The following is a 14,176-nucleotide window of genomic DNA, read 5'->3' on the forward strand; positions in this document are numbered from 1 at the left end:
GGAGAGGAGGCAGCCGGGCTGGGTGGGGGCGGGTTTCTCCGGTGGGGGGAGAGGGCACGGCGGGGACTGGCCCGGGAAGGGAGGTAAGCCTGAGCCCAGGAAGGGAGGTGACCCGGCCTGTCCCCGGGGCAAGCCCGGCGGGCATCAGGTTCCAGGGCAGCCCTGACACCCACCGCGTCCGCAGGGCCTCGCTGTGGAGCTCCTGCGTGGTGCTGCCGCTGCTGGCGCTGACCTGGATGTCCGCTGTGCTCGCCGTCACCGACCGCAGGTCCGCCCTCTTCCAGATCCTCTTTGCTGTCTTCGACTCGCTGGAGGGCTTCGTCATCGTGATGGTGCACTGCATCCTACGGAGAGAGGTGGGCCGGCGGGCAGGGGGGTGCCCTCCCTCCCTGGGCCTCGCAGCGGGGCCAGGGGCCCGCACTGCCCTCCAGGCTGAGGATGAGCGATCAGCCTGGCACTGGACACTGGGAAGCCACCTCCTTGGGGCCGGAAGGTTCTGGAAGGAGGCAGGAAGTGGGGGAGGGGCAGCTTCCTGGGCCCTGACTCTTCTGAGAGACTGGACTTGGGCCCAGCATGCAGCCGGGGCTCAGTCAACACAACAGCTTCTTGTAGAAGCCGCTCCGGTGCCCTGTGCTGGCTCCAGCCGAGATGGGGCTTGTACTCTGGCTGGTGGGGGCCCAGAGGCGGGAATGGCTCCCGGGGCAGCTGGGACTCCCACTGTGGCATTTTCTGGGCTTCTTCGGAAGGTATAGGAGAAGGTTTTTTACCGAACCCTTGCCCGACCGTCTCTTGGCTGGTAGCAACGACGGAGGGGATATGCCCTATCCTGGGGGCGGGAGTGTGACATGCCAGCATCAGACGTTGCTAGACTAGAGCCCACCCCAGGGTCTCGTGGAGGGCAGTGAGCGTGCTGGGCAGCCCAGGAGGCCAGGCCGGAGCGTCCCTCGGTGCAGGGGAGTCCTGAGACCCTGAGGGGCGATCTGTCTTCTGTCTGCTGAGCCGGAGTGGCCCACCCAGCCTCCCTGCCTAGAGCTTCTCCTCTGGGCGTGGACGCCAGGGCCCTGGCCTGGGGCTCTGCACAGCTGAAGATAGGGCCGCCCTGGCGGGGACAGCCGAGCCCACCCCTTGCCCTGCTCACACCTGGGGGAGACGGGGACGCCCCTCCCCAGGGGCTCCTGTTGCAGGAAAGACAGCAGGGCGGAGCCCTGACGTTTCTGCCAAGGGAGTGGTGCCCCCGCCACCTGCAGACGTCCAGTCGGTCCTGCGTGTCCGCTCTCTAGTCCTGAGGGCCCAGGGAGAGCCTCCCCTGAGACAGGCGGGTCGCCCGTGCTGGAGCCAGAGATGGCCCAGGCGGAGGTGACTTTACGGACCCACACTGATGCCCTGCAGAGAGAACCTCGCTCCCTCAGCCCAGCACCTGCTTGGGCCTGTTCCCCTGCACACGTGCATTAAGGAGCCTTGGGACAGCCCCCAGAGTAGCTCGTGCCCACTCACCTTGGATGGACTGAGGCTGCGGTGGCCCGGGTTTCTGGCCCTCAGCCGCCTCGCCATCTGTGAAACAAGATGGGCAGCAACGACAGAGTGGCATCCTGGGTCAGGAAGAGAGCCTGTGGGCAGCAAAGATGTTGAGTAGAGACGGAAGCACTGGGAAGATGGAGGAGCAGAGGCTGTGTCCCAAGGGGTGAGGGCAGAAGTCAGAGGTGGATTCAGGTGACGGACGTCCCGTGGAGGGCAGGCCACACCAAGGGTGGGCTTGCGTGGGCTGGCACAAGCTCCGGGCTGTCGGGAGCTCCAGGCTGCCCCTTGGGACACTAGACGATGGGCTCGGAAGCCCCCATGTGCGCCTGCAGGGCTGGGCCGGAGGACCCATGGACCGGCCTCCCCTGCCCTCGGTGAGCTCCAGGGTCCCGTGGGAGGGGCCTGGCCCCCTGCGCCCGCTCAGCTTATGCTGGAGAGGATGGGCCAGGAGGGGCACTCAGACGCCGGCCCCATGGGCACAGGACATCCCAACAGGGGCACAAGCAGGGTCTCCGCCGGCACCCACGGAGTCGGTCGCAGCACGAGGAAATGAGACATGGGGAGCTCGCGGCCGTCCGTGCCAGGGGACAGCGTGTCCTCCGTACCCTCGAGTCCACTGTCTCCTGGGCCAGGCCTGCCCTGCTGGGCATGCTGCAGGGCCGAGCAGACGTTTGTTGGCCGGTCGGTGAGCATGAGATTGGGAGTGTGCTCCGCGTGTCTACAGCCCTGGGGCCAGCAAGACCTGACCAGCCGGGTGGCCGTGTGCATTGGGTTCTCCCAGTCCTCACAGTAGCACAGGCTCAGTGGCCGGGGTCACTGGGCACATATTCTTGGGTGTGTGCTGGGTCAGTGTCTGGAAGCCCTCCTCCCAGCTCTCCCCACCGTGACTCAGGACACCGCCTCCAGGCAGCCTTCCGTACATAGCCCAGCCCACTCTCCATGCTTTAGCTTCCTGCACCTTCCTTTATTCCCTGGGCCCCGCCTTGTGGCCTCTGAAGTGTCAGCACCCTGAGGACAGGTGCTGTGCTCACTGCTGTCCCCGCGCCTGGTGCTGTCTGCAGCAGGCGGAGGTGGCGGCCGTGGCTCCCACTCACACAGACCAGCAGCATCCATGGCTAACTCAGTCTCCTCCTCCTCCTCCTCCTCTGCTGCTGCTTCCTGCTCCCGGCCCCTCACTCGCAGCCGCCCTCTCTCTCCCCTCTGAAGAGCCCAAGGCCGTGATGGCTCACCCCTTTCACGGAGTGCTCTGTTCTTGGTGATAAGGGAGCAAGGGCCTGACCCCAGCTGGCCCCAGACATTCAGGGATGTGCTGGCCACAGTGACTCAGGACACATCTGGACACCAGCCGACTCAGGCTGGCGGTGTGGGCTCTTACCCACAGATTCCTAACAGGAGCCTTGCAGCGTTTTCTCAGGGGCCCAGAGCTCCGTGGTTTTTGAGTTTTCACCCCAAGACGGGCATAGAGGAGATCTCAGAGGTCAGAGCAGAGGCCGGGCCCTGGGCAGCTGCTATTGAAGCTGCCCCGAGTGCCGTGCCACGCTCTGGCCCACAGACGAGCAGGTGCCCCTGTGAGCGCCCCCCACCCACCCCCGCCATGGCACGTGGACCCGTGCAACCCACGATAGGCCCGCCCCTCACCGAGATCCTGCCTGCTGGACTCAAACCTGCCTTCCCGGAGCTGGGGGCGTAGCTGGCCGTTGACTGCCTCTGCTCTCCATCCGCAGGTCCAGGACGCTGTGAAGTGCCGTGTGGTGGACCGCCAGGAGGAGGGCAACGGGGACTCAGGGGGCTCCTTCCAGAACGGCCACGCCCAGCTCATGGTAGGGCTCGGGGCCGGGACACAGGCAGCCCCTGCTCGGCCCCAGCAGCCCCGTTAGGAGGACCTCTGAGCCCAGTTTGAGGCTGGGGTCTCGCCGAGGTGAAACCCACAGTCTGGGGGCATGGATAGGGTCAAGGGATGAGGGAGCTGGGCGGGGCCGGCGTCCGCCCCGGGCTCATCCTCTGGTGCCAGCCGTGCCCTTTGTCCGCACGCTGCCCTCTGGATGTCAGGCCATGCGCACACCTTCCGCGCCCCCCGCAGCCCTCCCCGCCGTGAGCTTGTGCTCACGCATCCCCAAGGGCCTGACTCCTTGGTGCTCTTGTGTTCCACACACCGTCCAGTTTCGGGCATTGCACACCCCTGCCTACTCCTGCTGCCCACTTTGCAGGTGCCACCTCTTCCAGGGAGCCTTCCCTGAGCCCCACCAAGCCGCCTGTTCAGACCCTGGTAACATCCTGGGTGAATTCTCCATGTTATCATTTGGTGCCTACTGCCCACTGGGTGCCCCCAGCATGTGGGAAGTGCTCGTTCAGTCTTCGGGGTGCCGGCCACCTCACAGGCAGGGCCTTGGCAGAAGCTAGCGGATGGGCTCAGGGAGGCGTTTTCAAGGGTGAGGCAGGGGTCCGAGGTGGGCGGAAGCCAGGTCCCGGATCCCCTGACACTTCTCCTGGCCTCTGACCTCTGGGCAAAGACCCTGTAATCTTTCTCACAACTTGGTCTCCACATTTGCCAGGAAGGAACTTCCAGTCTTAACTAAGGGCCCTGCCATCCCCAGGGCCCCAAGGCCTGGGAGAAGGCCACTGCCCTGCCTGGGTGGCCAGAGCCGGGTTCCCCAGCCGGGGTGCTCCCTGGAGGCGGGGCAGGGACCACCCTCCTCCGCCTCTCCCACCTCCTAGCCTCGGGGGGTGGCGTGTAGGACGACTGCCGCTGCAGGGGCGGCGAGTCCCGCCCCGGCATGAACGCCTGCGTCCTGACCCCACTGTGCCTATCCCGGGCCGGCTGGCCTCCACTTCCTCGTCCTGAGGGCTGTGGTGGGGGCCATAGGGGTGATGGGGGGCAGGCCCCTTCCTGACACACGAGTGGGTGGGCAGCAGGGGTTCTGGTATGGGACCCTCCGTGTGTTCCATCTCTCTGGACAGACCAGAGGCCAAGGGTGTGAGCGAGCTGTTCCTAATCACAGACGCCCAGAAAGGGAGCGTGCTCACGTGTGCGGGTGCGTGCACACACAGGCGCGGGCACACGGCTGCGCACGCGTGGGCCCGCAGGGGCGCATAGGCTCGCTGTGCGTCAGCGCATCACCCACGGGCACCCTGGACCTGTGGACACCCTGGGCCCTCTGGAGCTTGCACACGCGTGCACACGCACGGCATCACACACGCCACTCTGAGGTGTGGCTGCAGCTCCAGGGCGGCCCTCCTCCCCAGCCTGCAGGCAGCCCTGCCCCGCCCTGCCTCGCCCTCCCTCAGGCCCTCACGCTGCCCATCTCTGTCTCATAGACCGACTTTGAGAAGGACGTGGATCTGGCCTGTAGATCAGGTGAGCGCCTGACAGGTGAGAGCGACAGGTGGCCCTGGCCTGGGCCCACTGTTTCTTCTTTTCTCCATGCGTCTGTCCGCTGTCCTCATCTCACACCTACCAACCACCTCCATCCCCCGGCCACTGCCCCGAGGCTGCCCGCAGGGTCCCGGGGGCAGAAGCGGCGGGCTCAGAGAGCCGTCCTGAGGCTCAGGCCCAGCAGGGGAGGGGCGTCCATGCTTGGGGAGCACTCAGCACTGGAGAGCACCTTCTGGGGCTCCCCGACCCCAGCCTGGCCCGTTCTTCACCCCCGCGTGCCCCCATCCTCAGCCCTCTGCCCCCCTGTGGGGAGTGTGGCCGAGCCGGCTCTGTGAGGCCCGGAGCGGCCCGCCCCCCTGCCCCCTCGCAGGCCTGCCTTCTGTGTTGCCGTCATTCCCTCACTGTTGGTCCATCCGCGGAGGCGGGGCTGGCCGCGCTTCCAGGCTGGGGGCACGTCACTGGGAGCAGTGAGCCTTAGGCGGGTTTCCAGGAAGCAAGTGCAAAACCAGAATCGCTTGCCCAGTGAAAGGAAGCTGTCCAGGTGTTGTCGTATTGTGAGCCAGGTGTCAGGGCCTCGCAGGACCAGCTGGTTCTGTCCCCTCTGACCCGTCAGACATCTGGGAGCATCTTTTCTAGAGGTGGCCGTGGGGAAGGCGGGGCCAGCCCTGGGTGGGCAGCGTCAGGTGTTGCCAGAAGAACACCAGGAAGGCTTCCTGGAGGAGGTGATCTCTGGCTTGATTCCTGCTCCATTTTCGCCTCATGTGCCAACCTCCCTGAGAGGTGACCCCCAGAGTTGAGAGCATTTGGGGTCTTGGGCCCGGTCCTGTGTGGAGCTGGCCTCTGTGAGCGTCCAATTTGTTTGTCTTTGGTAACCTGGCTCAGCCTGGCCTGTCTCCTTGAGAGGAGTCAGGGGCCAGGGCACAGGGGCCCGCCCAGGCCAGCACAGGGCAGATGGGGGCCCCAGCGAGTGCCCAGGAGGCCTGCAGGGAATCTGCTCAGGGGAGGCCCACGGGGCTAGACCCAGGCTCCAGGTGGACAGCTGGAGGGGAGGGACACGCATGGGAGAGGCAGCGGGGACCTTTCCCGACCCTGAACCTGAGACGAGTGGCAGGGAGCAGGTTTGGCAGGGAAATTGGTAGGTTGGTTGGGCCCGCGAGGACCAGGGCAGAGCAGGACTGCAGACTGGGTGTTAGTGTTGGCGGTCGGGGTGGAGAACAGAAGGGGCCTGGGACCCTGGCTGTTGGGGAGGACGAGAAGGAGGACCAAGGTGGGCCAGTGCCCACTGGTCTGTGCAGCTTAGAGGAGGAGGAAGCAGGAGCAGCTGACGAGCCAGGGTGTGACATGGGCGCCTGTCCACCGCCGGTGCCGGTGTCAGGCGTGGAGGGGAGGGCGCTCCCTCCAGAGCAGGTTTCCCGAGGACTGGGACTCAGAGGGCTGTGGGCAGCGCTGCCTGTCGCTTTGCATTTTCTGTGGGCTGGTAGAGGCCGAGCTGACCGGCAGGGACGAGGCAGGCGCTGGGGACGCTGCGGCCCAGATCGGGTGGAGGTCAAGGCAGCCTGGTCCTGCAGCTGCACAGCAGAGAGGCCGGTGTGCGGTCCTACCTGCAGGGGGGCTGTGTGCCACGCCACCAGGCAACACGGGCTACCCCCGTGCGCCTGCCAGCTGCTGTGGGTGGCGGTCGTCTGTGCTCTACAGGGAGGCACCCCTGCGTGCCAGCCTCCACTGAAGGCACATGGTAGCACAGGCTGCCACAGCACCAAACACAAGGCTGGCGGGTGCCCAGATCAGTCAGCAGCTGAGACCCAGGGGGGCCCGGCGCCACCCCCCTCAGCCACCCTGACCCCCTTGTCTGTCCCCACAGTGCTGAACAAGGACATTGCAGCTTGCCGCACGGCCACCATCACAGGCACGCTCAAACGGCCATCGCAGCCGGAGGAGGAGAAGCTGAAGCTGGCCCATGCCAAGGCGCCCTCCAACTTCAACAGCCTGCCGGCCAATGTATCCAAGCTGCACCTGCACGGCTCGCCCCGCTGCCCCGGCGGGCCCCTGCCCGACTTCCCCAACCACTCCCTGACCCTCAAGAAAGACAGGGCGCCCAAGTCGTCGTTCGTTGGCGACGGGGACATCTTCAAGAAGCTGGACTCGGAGCTGAGCCGGGCCCAGGAGAAAGCCCTGGACACAAGCTACGTTATCCTGCCCACGGCCACGGCCACGCTGCGGCCCAAGCCCCCGGAGGAGCCCAAGTACAGCATCCACATTGACCAGATGCCCCAGACCCGCCTCATCCACCTCAGCATGGCGCCTGACACGGGGCTCCCGGCCCGCAGCCCGCCCTCCCGCCAGCCCCCCGGCAGCGGGCCCCCCGAGCCGCCCCCCACCCAGCCCCCGCCGCCTCCGCCCCCGCCACCCCCACCGCCCCAGCAGCCCCTGCCCCCACCACCCCCCATGGAGCCGGCACCCCCCAGCCTGGGGGAGCCCGGGGAGCCTGCTGCCCACCAGGGGCCCAGCACGGGGCCCGGGACAAAGACAGAGAATGTCTCCACGCTGTCCGTGAGCTCCCTGGAGGTAAGGGGGTCCAGGGAGCTGCTCCCAGGACAAGGGGAACCTAGCAGGCAAGGCATGGGTGTGTTGGCCCTGTGGGTTTAGGCGAGGGCCTAGCTGGGGGTGCGGGGCGTCCAGGTGGGGTGGCAGCCAGCCTCAGGGAGCCCAAGCCTGGAAAGCCAGGAGGCCAGCGTCTCCTCTGTAGAATGAGCCCCATTGGCAGGATGGGAACCCGAGGCCTGGGCTGGGGCGAGCTTGCCTCCCCCTTGCCCGCCTGGCGTGTGTCAGGGTCCTGCCTGGGAGAGGGGCAGCATCTGCCTCCCTCCAGCCCTGCTCCCGGGACCTGCCGGGCCCACATGGTCCTGTCTGTGCCAAAGACGCGACTAGTCAGGTGGTCGCCCTCGATTGTGGTCTCACTGATTGCATAGGGCTCAGGAGTCCTCAGCCTGCACAGAATCCAGCCCCTTCCGTGATTGAGCAGCACACCCCCGCCTTAGGCCAGCCTGGGACCTGGAGTTGACCCCCAAGCCCTGCTCAGGCTGTAGGATAAGGGCTCAGGGTTGAGGGGGTAGCCAGCCAGGCCCAGCACCTTCGGGGAGCCCCACCCTCTGCAGTCCGGGCTCCCACCTCGTGGCATGTGCCTTGGGTGATTCAGCCCCAGGGTTCCAGTTGTGTGGCCGGCCAGAAGTGCTACGACCCTGTGTCGCAGTCTCCTAGTCCCTGGGAGCGTGCCCTGGGCTGCCTGAACTGGACACCCTTGCCCAGCCCTGGTTGCCAGGTGTCTCCAGGCAGAGTAGCCTCTAAGGGCCCGGGATACTGAAAGCCATAGCTTCAGTGCAGTTGGAGGTGTGTCCGCCGGGGCTCGGCCGGGAACGGGTGGGCTGGGGCAGCGTGTCCCTGGCCTCCCTCAGCCTCTGGCAGGAGCTCGTGTCTAGGGGATCTGAGGGTGTGCTTGCCACAGTGTACACCAACCCCTTCTTCCCACAGCGGCGGAAATCACGGTATGCGGAACTGGACTTTGAGGTGGGTCCTGGTGTACCCTGTCCCAATCACCCGGCCCAGGCCTTACAGCAGGTGGGGAGGGGCTGGGGAGAGGGACGGCCCCCCCTTCCCCACATCGGGAGCCCAGTCCCCAGGAGCCTGCCCAGGTGGGGGCAGGGCAGTCCCTTTCCTGGCTCAGGGCTCGCTGCCTCCCCCCGCCCTGCAGAAAATCATGCACACACGGAAGCGGCACCAGGACATGTTCCAGGACCTGAACCGGAAGTTACAGCACGCAGAGAAGGACAAGGATGTGCTGGGCCCAGACAGCAAGGTCTGGAGGGCGAGGGCTGGGGCGGGGCTTTGAGGGGCTGAGCCGAGAGTGGGGCAGGGGCGTGGGCCGGGCATGGACGGGGCTATGAGCCCTTAGGTAAGCCCTTATCTCCTTCCTCTGGTCCTATTTCATTCATTCATTCATTTAACCTTTCCTCAGGATTGGTGTGGCCCAGCTCTTGCTATACCCTGGAGGGACAGGGCGGGTGGACGGGTCTTTTCTGGGGGCCGGCTGGAAGGGTAGACAGCATGCTGGGCTGACCCTGTCCTGGGGAGCCTGAGCAAGGCTGCCCCCCAGTGCCAGGCAGCAGCCAAGCAAGGGGTGCTGTGTCCTTCCCGGCAAGCCACTCCCACACCCTTTACTCAGTGGCGGGGGTCGCCGCCTTTGTGCGTCGTCGGGAAAGGCTCTGCTCCCAGGCTCCCCACCCTGTGCTTGGGTCTCCCTGCCTCCCGCACCTTCCTGCACGGCCCCTTCCTCACGGCCTGCCTCCTTTTCTCCACGCCCCGTCTGCTCTGCGTCTCCCCGACTGGGCCCTCACCTGTCCACTGCCCACCGGCCAGCAGCCAGAAAAGCAGCAGACGCCCAACAAGCGGCCCTGGGAGAGCCTCCGGAAAGCGCACGGGCCGCCCGCCTGGGTGAAGAAGGAGCTGGAGCCGCTCCCACCGTCCCCACTGGAGCTGCGGAGTGTGGAGTGGGAGAAGTCGGGCGCCACCATCCCGCTGGTGGGCCAGGACATCATCGACCTCCAGACCGAGGTCTGAGCGGGCGGGCGGCGGCCACGCACCGGGCCACGGACGAGGGACGCTGCTCTGCCCGCTCCTGCCGCAGGACGGGCACAGACACGCTCGTGGGCAGCGGGCAAGGCCCGCGCCCCAGCCTCAGGGCGCTCGGACGGCGGCCAGGCAGAGGCCCGCAGTGCTGGGACCAGAGCCAGACGGGACAGGAGACAGCGGCCCCTGTGGGCACAGGGCTCCGGAGGCCGAAGGTGCCTCAGACTCTGCCCTACTCGGGCCCAGCCCTGGCGGGCGGGCAGACAGCCGAGAACAACGGCCAGGCCGGGCGTGGCCAGCGTCCCCAGGGATGCCCGCCTGAGCTGCTGCAGCAGAGGACCAGCCTGCTTGGCCCGGCCGGCCTGGCACCGTTTTTTAGACACCCCCACCCCTCGGAAGCAGCCAGCTCCCCCCCAACCCCTTCCAGGGCCTGGGTGCCCCTCCCCAGACCCAGGTGGAGAGCACAGCCCTCTCCCCTACGCCACCCAGGGCCAGGAGCAGAAGCCCACTCCGGGAAGAAACAGGGGTGGGGAATCTATTTTTTCTCTCCTTTTCTTTTCTTCAATAAAAAGAATTAAAAACCCAAGTTCTCTCTGCCTGTCTCTCTTCTCCGTGCAGCACACACACCGGGACCTTGGTGGGCTGGCAGTGGTCTTCGCCGACCTCGGTGGCCCTTCACCTGGGCGGGGAGGGCTGGCTAGGCCTGGGGGCTCGCACCCACCTGCTTCTCAGCCTGAGCTCTGAAAGGCTGGCTAAGCGAGTGGACGCTGCGGGTCCTGCCTTTCTCCTGTGCTTCCAGCAGGGGGCAGCCTGAACCTCCGCAGGGAGCTGGCAGGAAACCTGCGGGGCTGCTGTTGGGGGAGTGGCCAATCCACTCACCCTGGGCTGTGCGCCCCACCCCGGCGAGCCTCAGGGCCTCTACCAGCCAGGCAGACCTCCTGGGCCCTGAGAGGCAGCAGGCAGAGGCCTGCCCACAGAGGAGACGTGCATTTGGGGGCCCCAGCACCCTGAGATTATGGGCCACTAATGATGTCATCCAAGAGGAAAGCAATGTCAGAACCAGCTAAAAAGCCGTGGGTGCTGCCTGGCGCAGGGTTCCCGTAGCAGTCTTGCCCGTCCTCTCCCCAGCTTGTAGGCATCTCACCGGGCATGGGTCACCTGTGACCCCACCCCCTCCCCCATAGTCTTAACAGCAGGGGGAAGGGGAGGAGCTTGGTGAGGGCTGCCCACTGTGAGTGACCACAGTGACCACGGGTGGAGAGAGACTGGGGACCTTGCCTGCCTGGGAGGGGCTGAGTGACCACTGTGACGCAGTGTGAGAGGACAACAGGGAGGGAGGGAGGCATGCGGCAGCCAAGAGGCGCCAAGCCCTCCAGCCTCGCACAGCAGGCACTTGGGAACCACTGCTTCCCCAGGGCACACAGCCCGAGTCCAATTCTGAACACTCCAGAAAGCCAAAATGTGGGGTGAGATTGGCCAGCAAGATGTGACCCAAAATGAAGCTCGTTATAGCTCATTTGAACCTCTAAATGCACACATGCACGTTAGCATGTTCCTCCTGGGGTGTTCGGTGGAACCTCACATGTGCACCGTACTGGATCAAATCCAGAGTCCCAAATTCCAAGCCCATCTGGCCAGGGGGATTCAGATGAGGACCATGGCCCGTTGCCGGGGACCAGCCCCGGCTGATTCAGGGTATTTGAAGCGGGGACAGCGTCGGCGACCTATTTATTTAAATATTTTATCAAAGATATAAAGAGTAATAGGATGAGGATAGCTCAGTAGGAAAATTCAGTGGAGCAAAGAGGCTGAGTAGCTTGGTTTACGAGGGAGACCAATAAAACTTCAAGACAACAAGTTTGCACCACTTACGTAGGCCACAGGCATCCTTCCGTTCTCCCGAAGGAGAGGAGACACTGAGGCCTCCCCGGTCGGATCTTAGAAGCCCAGGCAAAATTAGCAAGCATGGCGGGTTCCGCGCTCCAGATGGAGACTCAGCCAGAATTTGACAGAGAGAGCGACATGGGGAGACCAAGTTTCGGTGAACAAGGCCCGCACTTTATTTTCCAAAGTAGTTTTTATACCTTAAGTTGTGCATAGAGGATAATGGGGGAAGAGGTGGAGTCATGCAAGGACAGCAGTTCCTGGTCCTAATCGAAGCCAGGCTTTCAAACTTATCCTATGCAAAAGTTCAGGTGAATTACATCATCTTCTGGCCAGGAGGCCTGTTAACATTTTAAGAAACTTATCTTTCTCTAAAGGTGATTATTCCAAAGTCAGGCACCAGCCTCCAAAAAAGCACTGGACAAAGCTGCATTCCTATAGGGCAAAGGTGAGGTGGGCTCAATCAAGAAAAGAATTAACTCAAGGGTCCAAGGTTACAAACATTGAGGCTACTACTTACATTTCTATACACCCATTATATCAATCAATACACTGCCAAGGACACCAGTAGGTAAGGGGTATGGAGACTTAGCAGCACACATTGGCTCAATAAGTGAAAAACCCTTCACCAGTACAATTTCTAATCAATCTTTTAACTGCTCAAAGGAATCTGTATTTAGACAGTTTAGAACACCTCCTGCCTCTCACAGTTGGGAGGCTCTGAGCAATCACATGTGGCCGGAAAAACCTATTCAGGCAGGCTAGAGGATTTCCAAAGGAGTTTGTAGGTTGAAACACTGTCACACCCAGGAATTATTAACTGGAGCTGTAAGCTAACTCTTTTTTCAGAGAGAGGTAGTGGGGGACAGCCCCCTGTAAAGTCAGAGGTGTAGGTGAAAGCACAAAGCAGAAAGTAGGCAGACTCTGGTTTTGGGGGTAGATGCTTGAGAATTTCCAGGGGGACTCCTGAGGCTCGATCCCGCTTTGCGTATGCCAAGCCTTCTTCCTCATGACCTTTGTCATGGGTGGAGCTCCTCACGCTGGCTCCTGGCAGTGATAGAATTCCAGTTGAGCTATTCCAGATCCTGAAAGATGATGCTGTGGAAAGTGCTGCACTCAATATGCAATATGCCGGCTCCCAGCAGCCCGTGCTGCCTCCCTCATCTTCGGCTGTTATGGAAGGAAGCCGGACACCCAAGACACCCTAGGAGCAGGGTGTCCAGGTGGAGGAAGTCCTGGGCCCCAGCAACACCCCCAGGGAAGGAGGCACGGAGCATGGGGCCAGGGTGTGCAATCCTGGGGTTCTGCAGAGGGCTCACCAACATCATCGTGGAGTGACCAGCACAAGTTCCGGCCAGCTCCCTGATCTTCCCTGTCCTGTTTGTGCCCAGAACCATACACCAAGGAAAAACTGAAGGAAAAGCACTGAAGACAGAATAGAGCCCAAGCCACCCACTCCAAGCACACAGGAGGAATGACTCAGACGGCGTGAGCCACTGGTGTCAGGGCTTGGTGTGCAACCAGGGTCAAGACTGAGTGTGAGGTCAGGCTCAGGGCTCAGTATACGAGCAAGGTCAGGGCTCAACGTGTAATGAAAGTCAGTGTCAGCATGTGACCAGGGCCAGGGATCAGAGCAACCAGAATCGGGATCAACCTGTGACCAGACTCCCCCAGTTTCCCCTCAATCCTGGCCCTTCTTTCTAAGAAGGCCATGTCTTCCAAGAGAGGCCACACATTATCCTGCCTGGGCCCCATGCTCACAGCTCTTCAGTGCTCTTGACGCCTGGAATGGTGACCAGGCACAGAAATTGCTCTCTGCTCCCTGGCTTTCACTGCAAGAAGCCCCCCAGGAAGGGTTCCACAAGACTCACCAAAACCCAAGGGCCCTGCCTGAGTCTGCCATCCATCACCTTGGGGTGAGCCCCGTGCTGGGCAGCATTTCAGGTCCGAGGGCGTGAGGTACTCGGAGCTGGGGCAGGGACCAGCACAGCCTTCAGCTTGCCCCTGTATTCCTCCAGCTGTTCAGAATGCTGTGCCCCCGATGGGGACATCTACACAGGAGAACGCCGAGACTCAGGGGCAAAGAGATCTCGCCAGTCCCTCTGGGTGGTGAGCGTGAGGGGGCATCTAAGCCCCACTCTCCGGGCTCTAATTCCTGAATCTTTGCCCCTATGAGTGGGTTACCCAAGGGCAGCCATGTAATCTGTCACTCGTGAAGCTGAGAACATCTGCTCTGCTGCCCGTCGCCTGCCTTCAGCAGCACCACCGTGCCCAAGGGAGAGGGGTGGGGCTGGGCATGGTGGTGGTTACTATGATGGGCAGGAACGTGTGCAGCCCAGGGTGGTGGTGACAGTTTTGTGGATGGAGCTGGAGATGGAGGTAGTGATGGTGGTGATGGTGGAGCTGGATATGGACGTCATGACTGTGATGGTGGAGTATTGATGGAGGTAATGATGGTGATGGTGGTGAAGTTGGAGATGGAGATGGAGGTAGTTATGGTGGTGGTGGAGTTGGAGATGGGGGTAGTGACGGTAGTGGTGATGAAATTGGAGATGGAGGTAGTGATGGTGGGAAGGATGCAGATGGTGATGGTGGTGGAGCTGGAGATGGAGATGGAGGTAGTGATGGTGGTGGTGATGAAATTGGAGATGGAGGTAGTGATGATGGTGGTGGAGTTGGAGATGGGGGTAGTGACGGTGGGGAGGGTGCAGATGGTGATGGTGGTGGAGTTGGAGATGGAGATGGAGGTAGTGATGGTGGTGGGAGTGATTTTGGTGC

The 14,176-nt window shown here is 63.1% G+C and overlaps 1 protein-coding gene across 2 annotated transcripts in view; it reads left to right on the top strand.

Annotated features, from left to right (window-relative positions):
• ADGRB1 (adhesion G protein-coupled receptor B1) overlaps nt 1-10,094 on the top strand; it is a 77,645-nt gene extending 67,551 nt beyond the window's left edge. Inside the window, exons 25-31 of one of the 2 annotated variants that reach the window (XM_070382692.1) lie at nt 185-356; nt 3,243-3,338; nt 4,834-4,873; nt 6,753-7,456; nt 8,420-8,455; nt 8,640-8,744; nt 9,308-10,094. In XM_070382692.1, coding sequence (XP_070238793.1) covers nt 185-356; nt 3,243-3,338; nt 4,834-4,873; nt 6,753-7,456; nt 8,420-8,455; nt 8,640-8,744; nt 9,308-9,505 — 1,351 coding nt within the window. In that variant the 3' untranslated portion in view covers nt 9,506-10,094. Of the gene's footprint in view, nt 1-184; nt 357-3,242; nt 3,339-4,833; nt 4,889-6,752; nt 7,457-8,419; nt 8,456-8,639; nt 8,745-9,307 lie in introns of both variants that reach the window. The other variant, XM_070382691.1, reaches the window with a different exon arrangement.
• The last annotated feature ends 4,082 nt before the right edge of the window (nt 10,095-14,176 follow it).

Source organism: Bos mutus, chromosome 14 (genome assembly GCF_027580195.1).
Source record: "Bos mutus isolate GX-2022 chromosome 14, NWIPB_WYAK_1.1, whole genome shotgun sequence".
NCBI lineage: Eukaryota > Metazoa > Chordata > Mammalia > Artiodactyla > Bovidae > Bos > Bos mutus.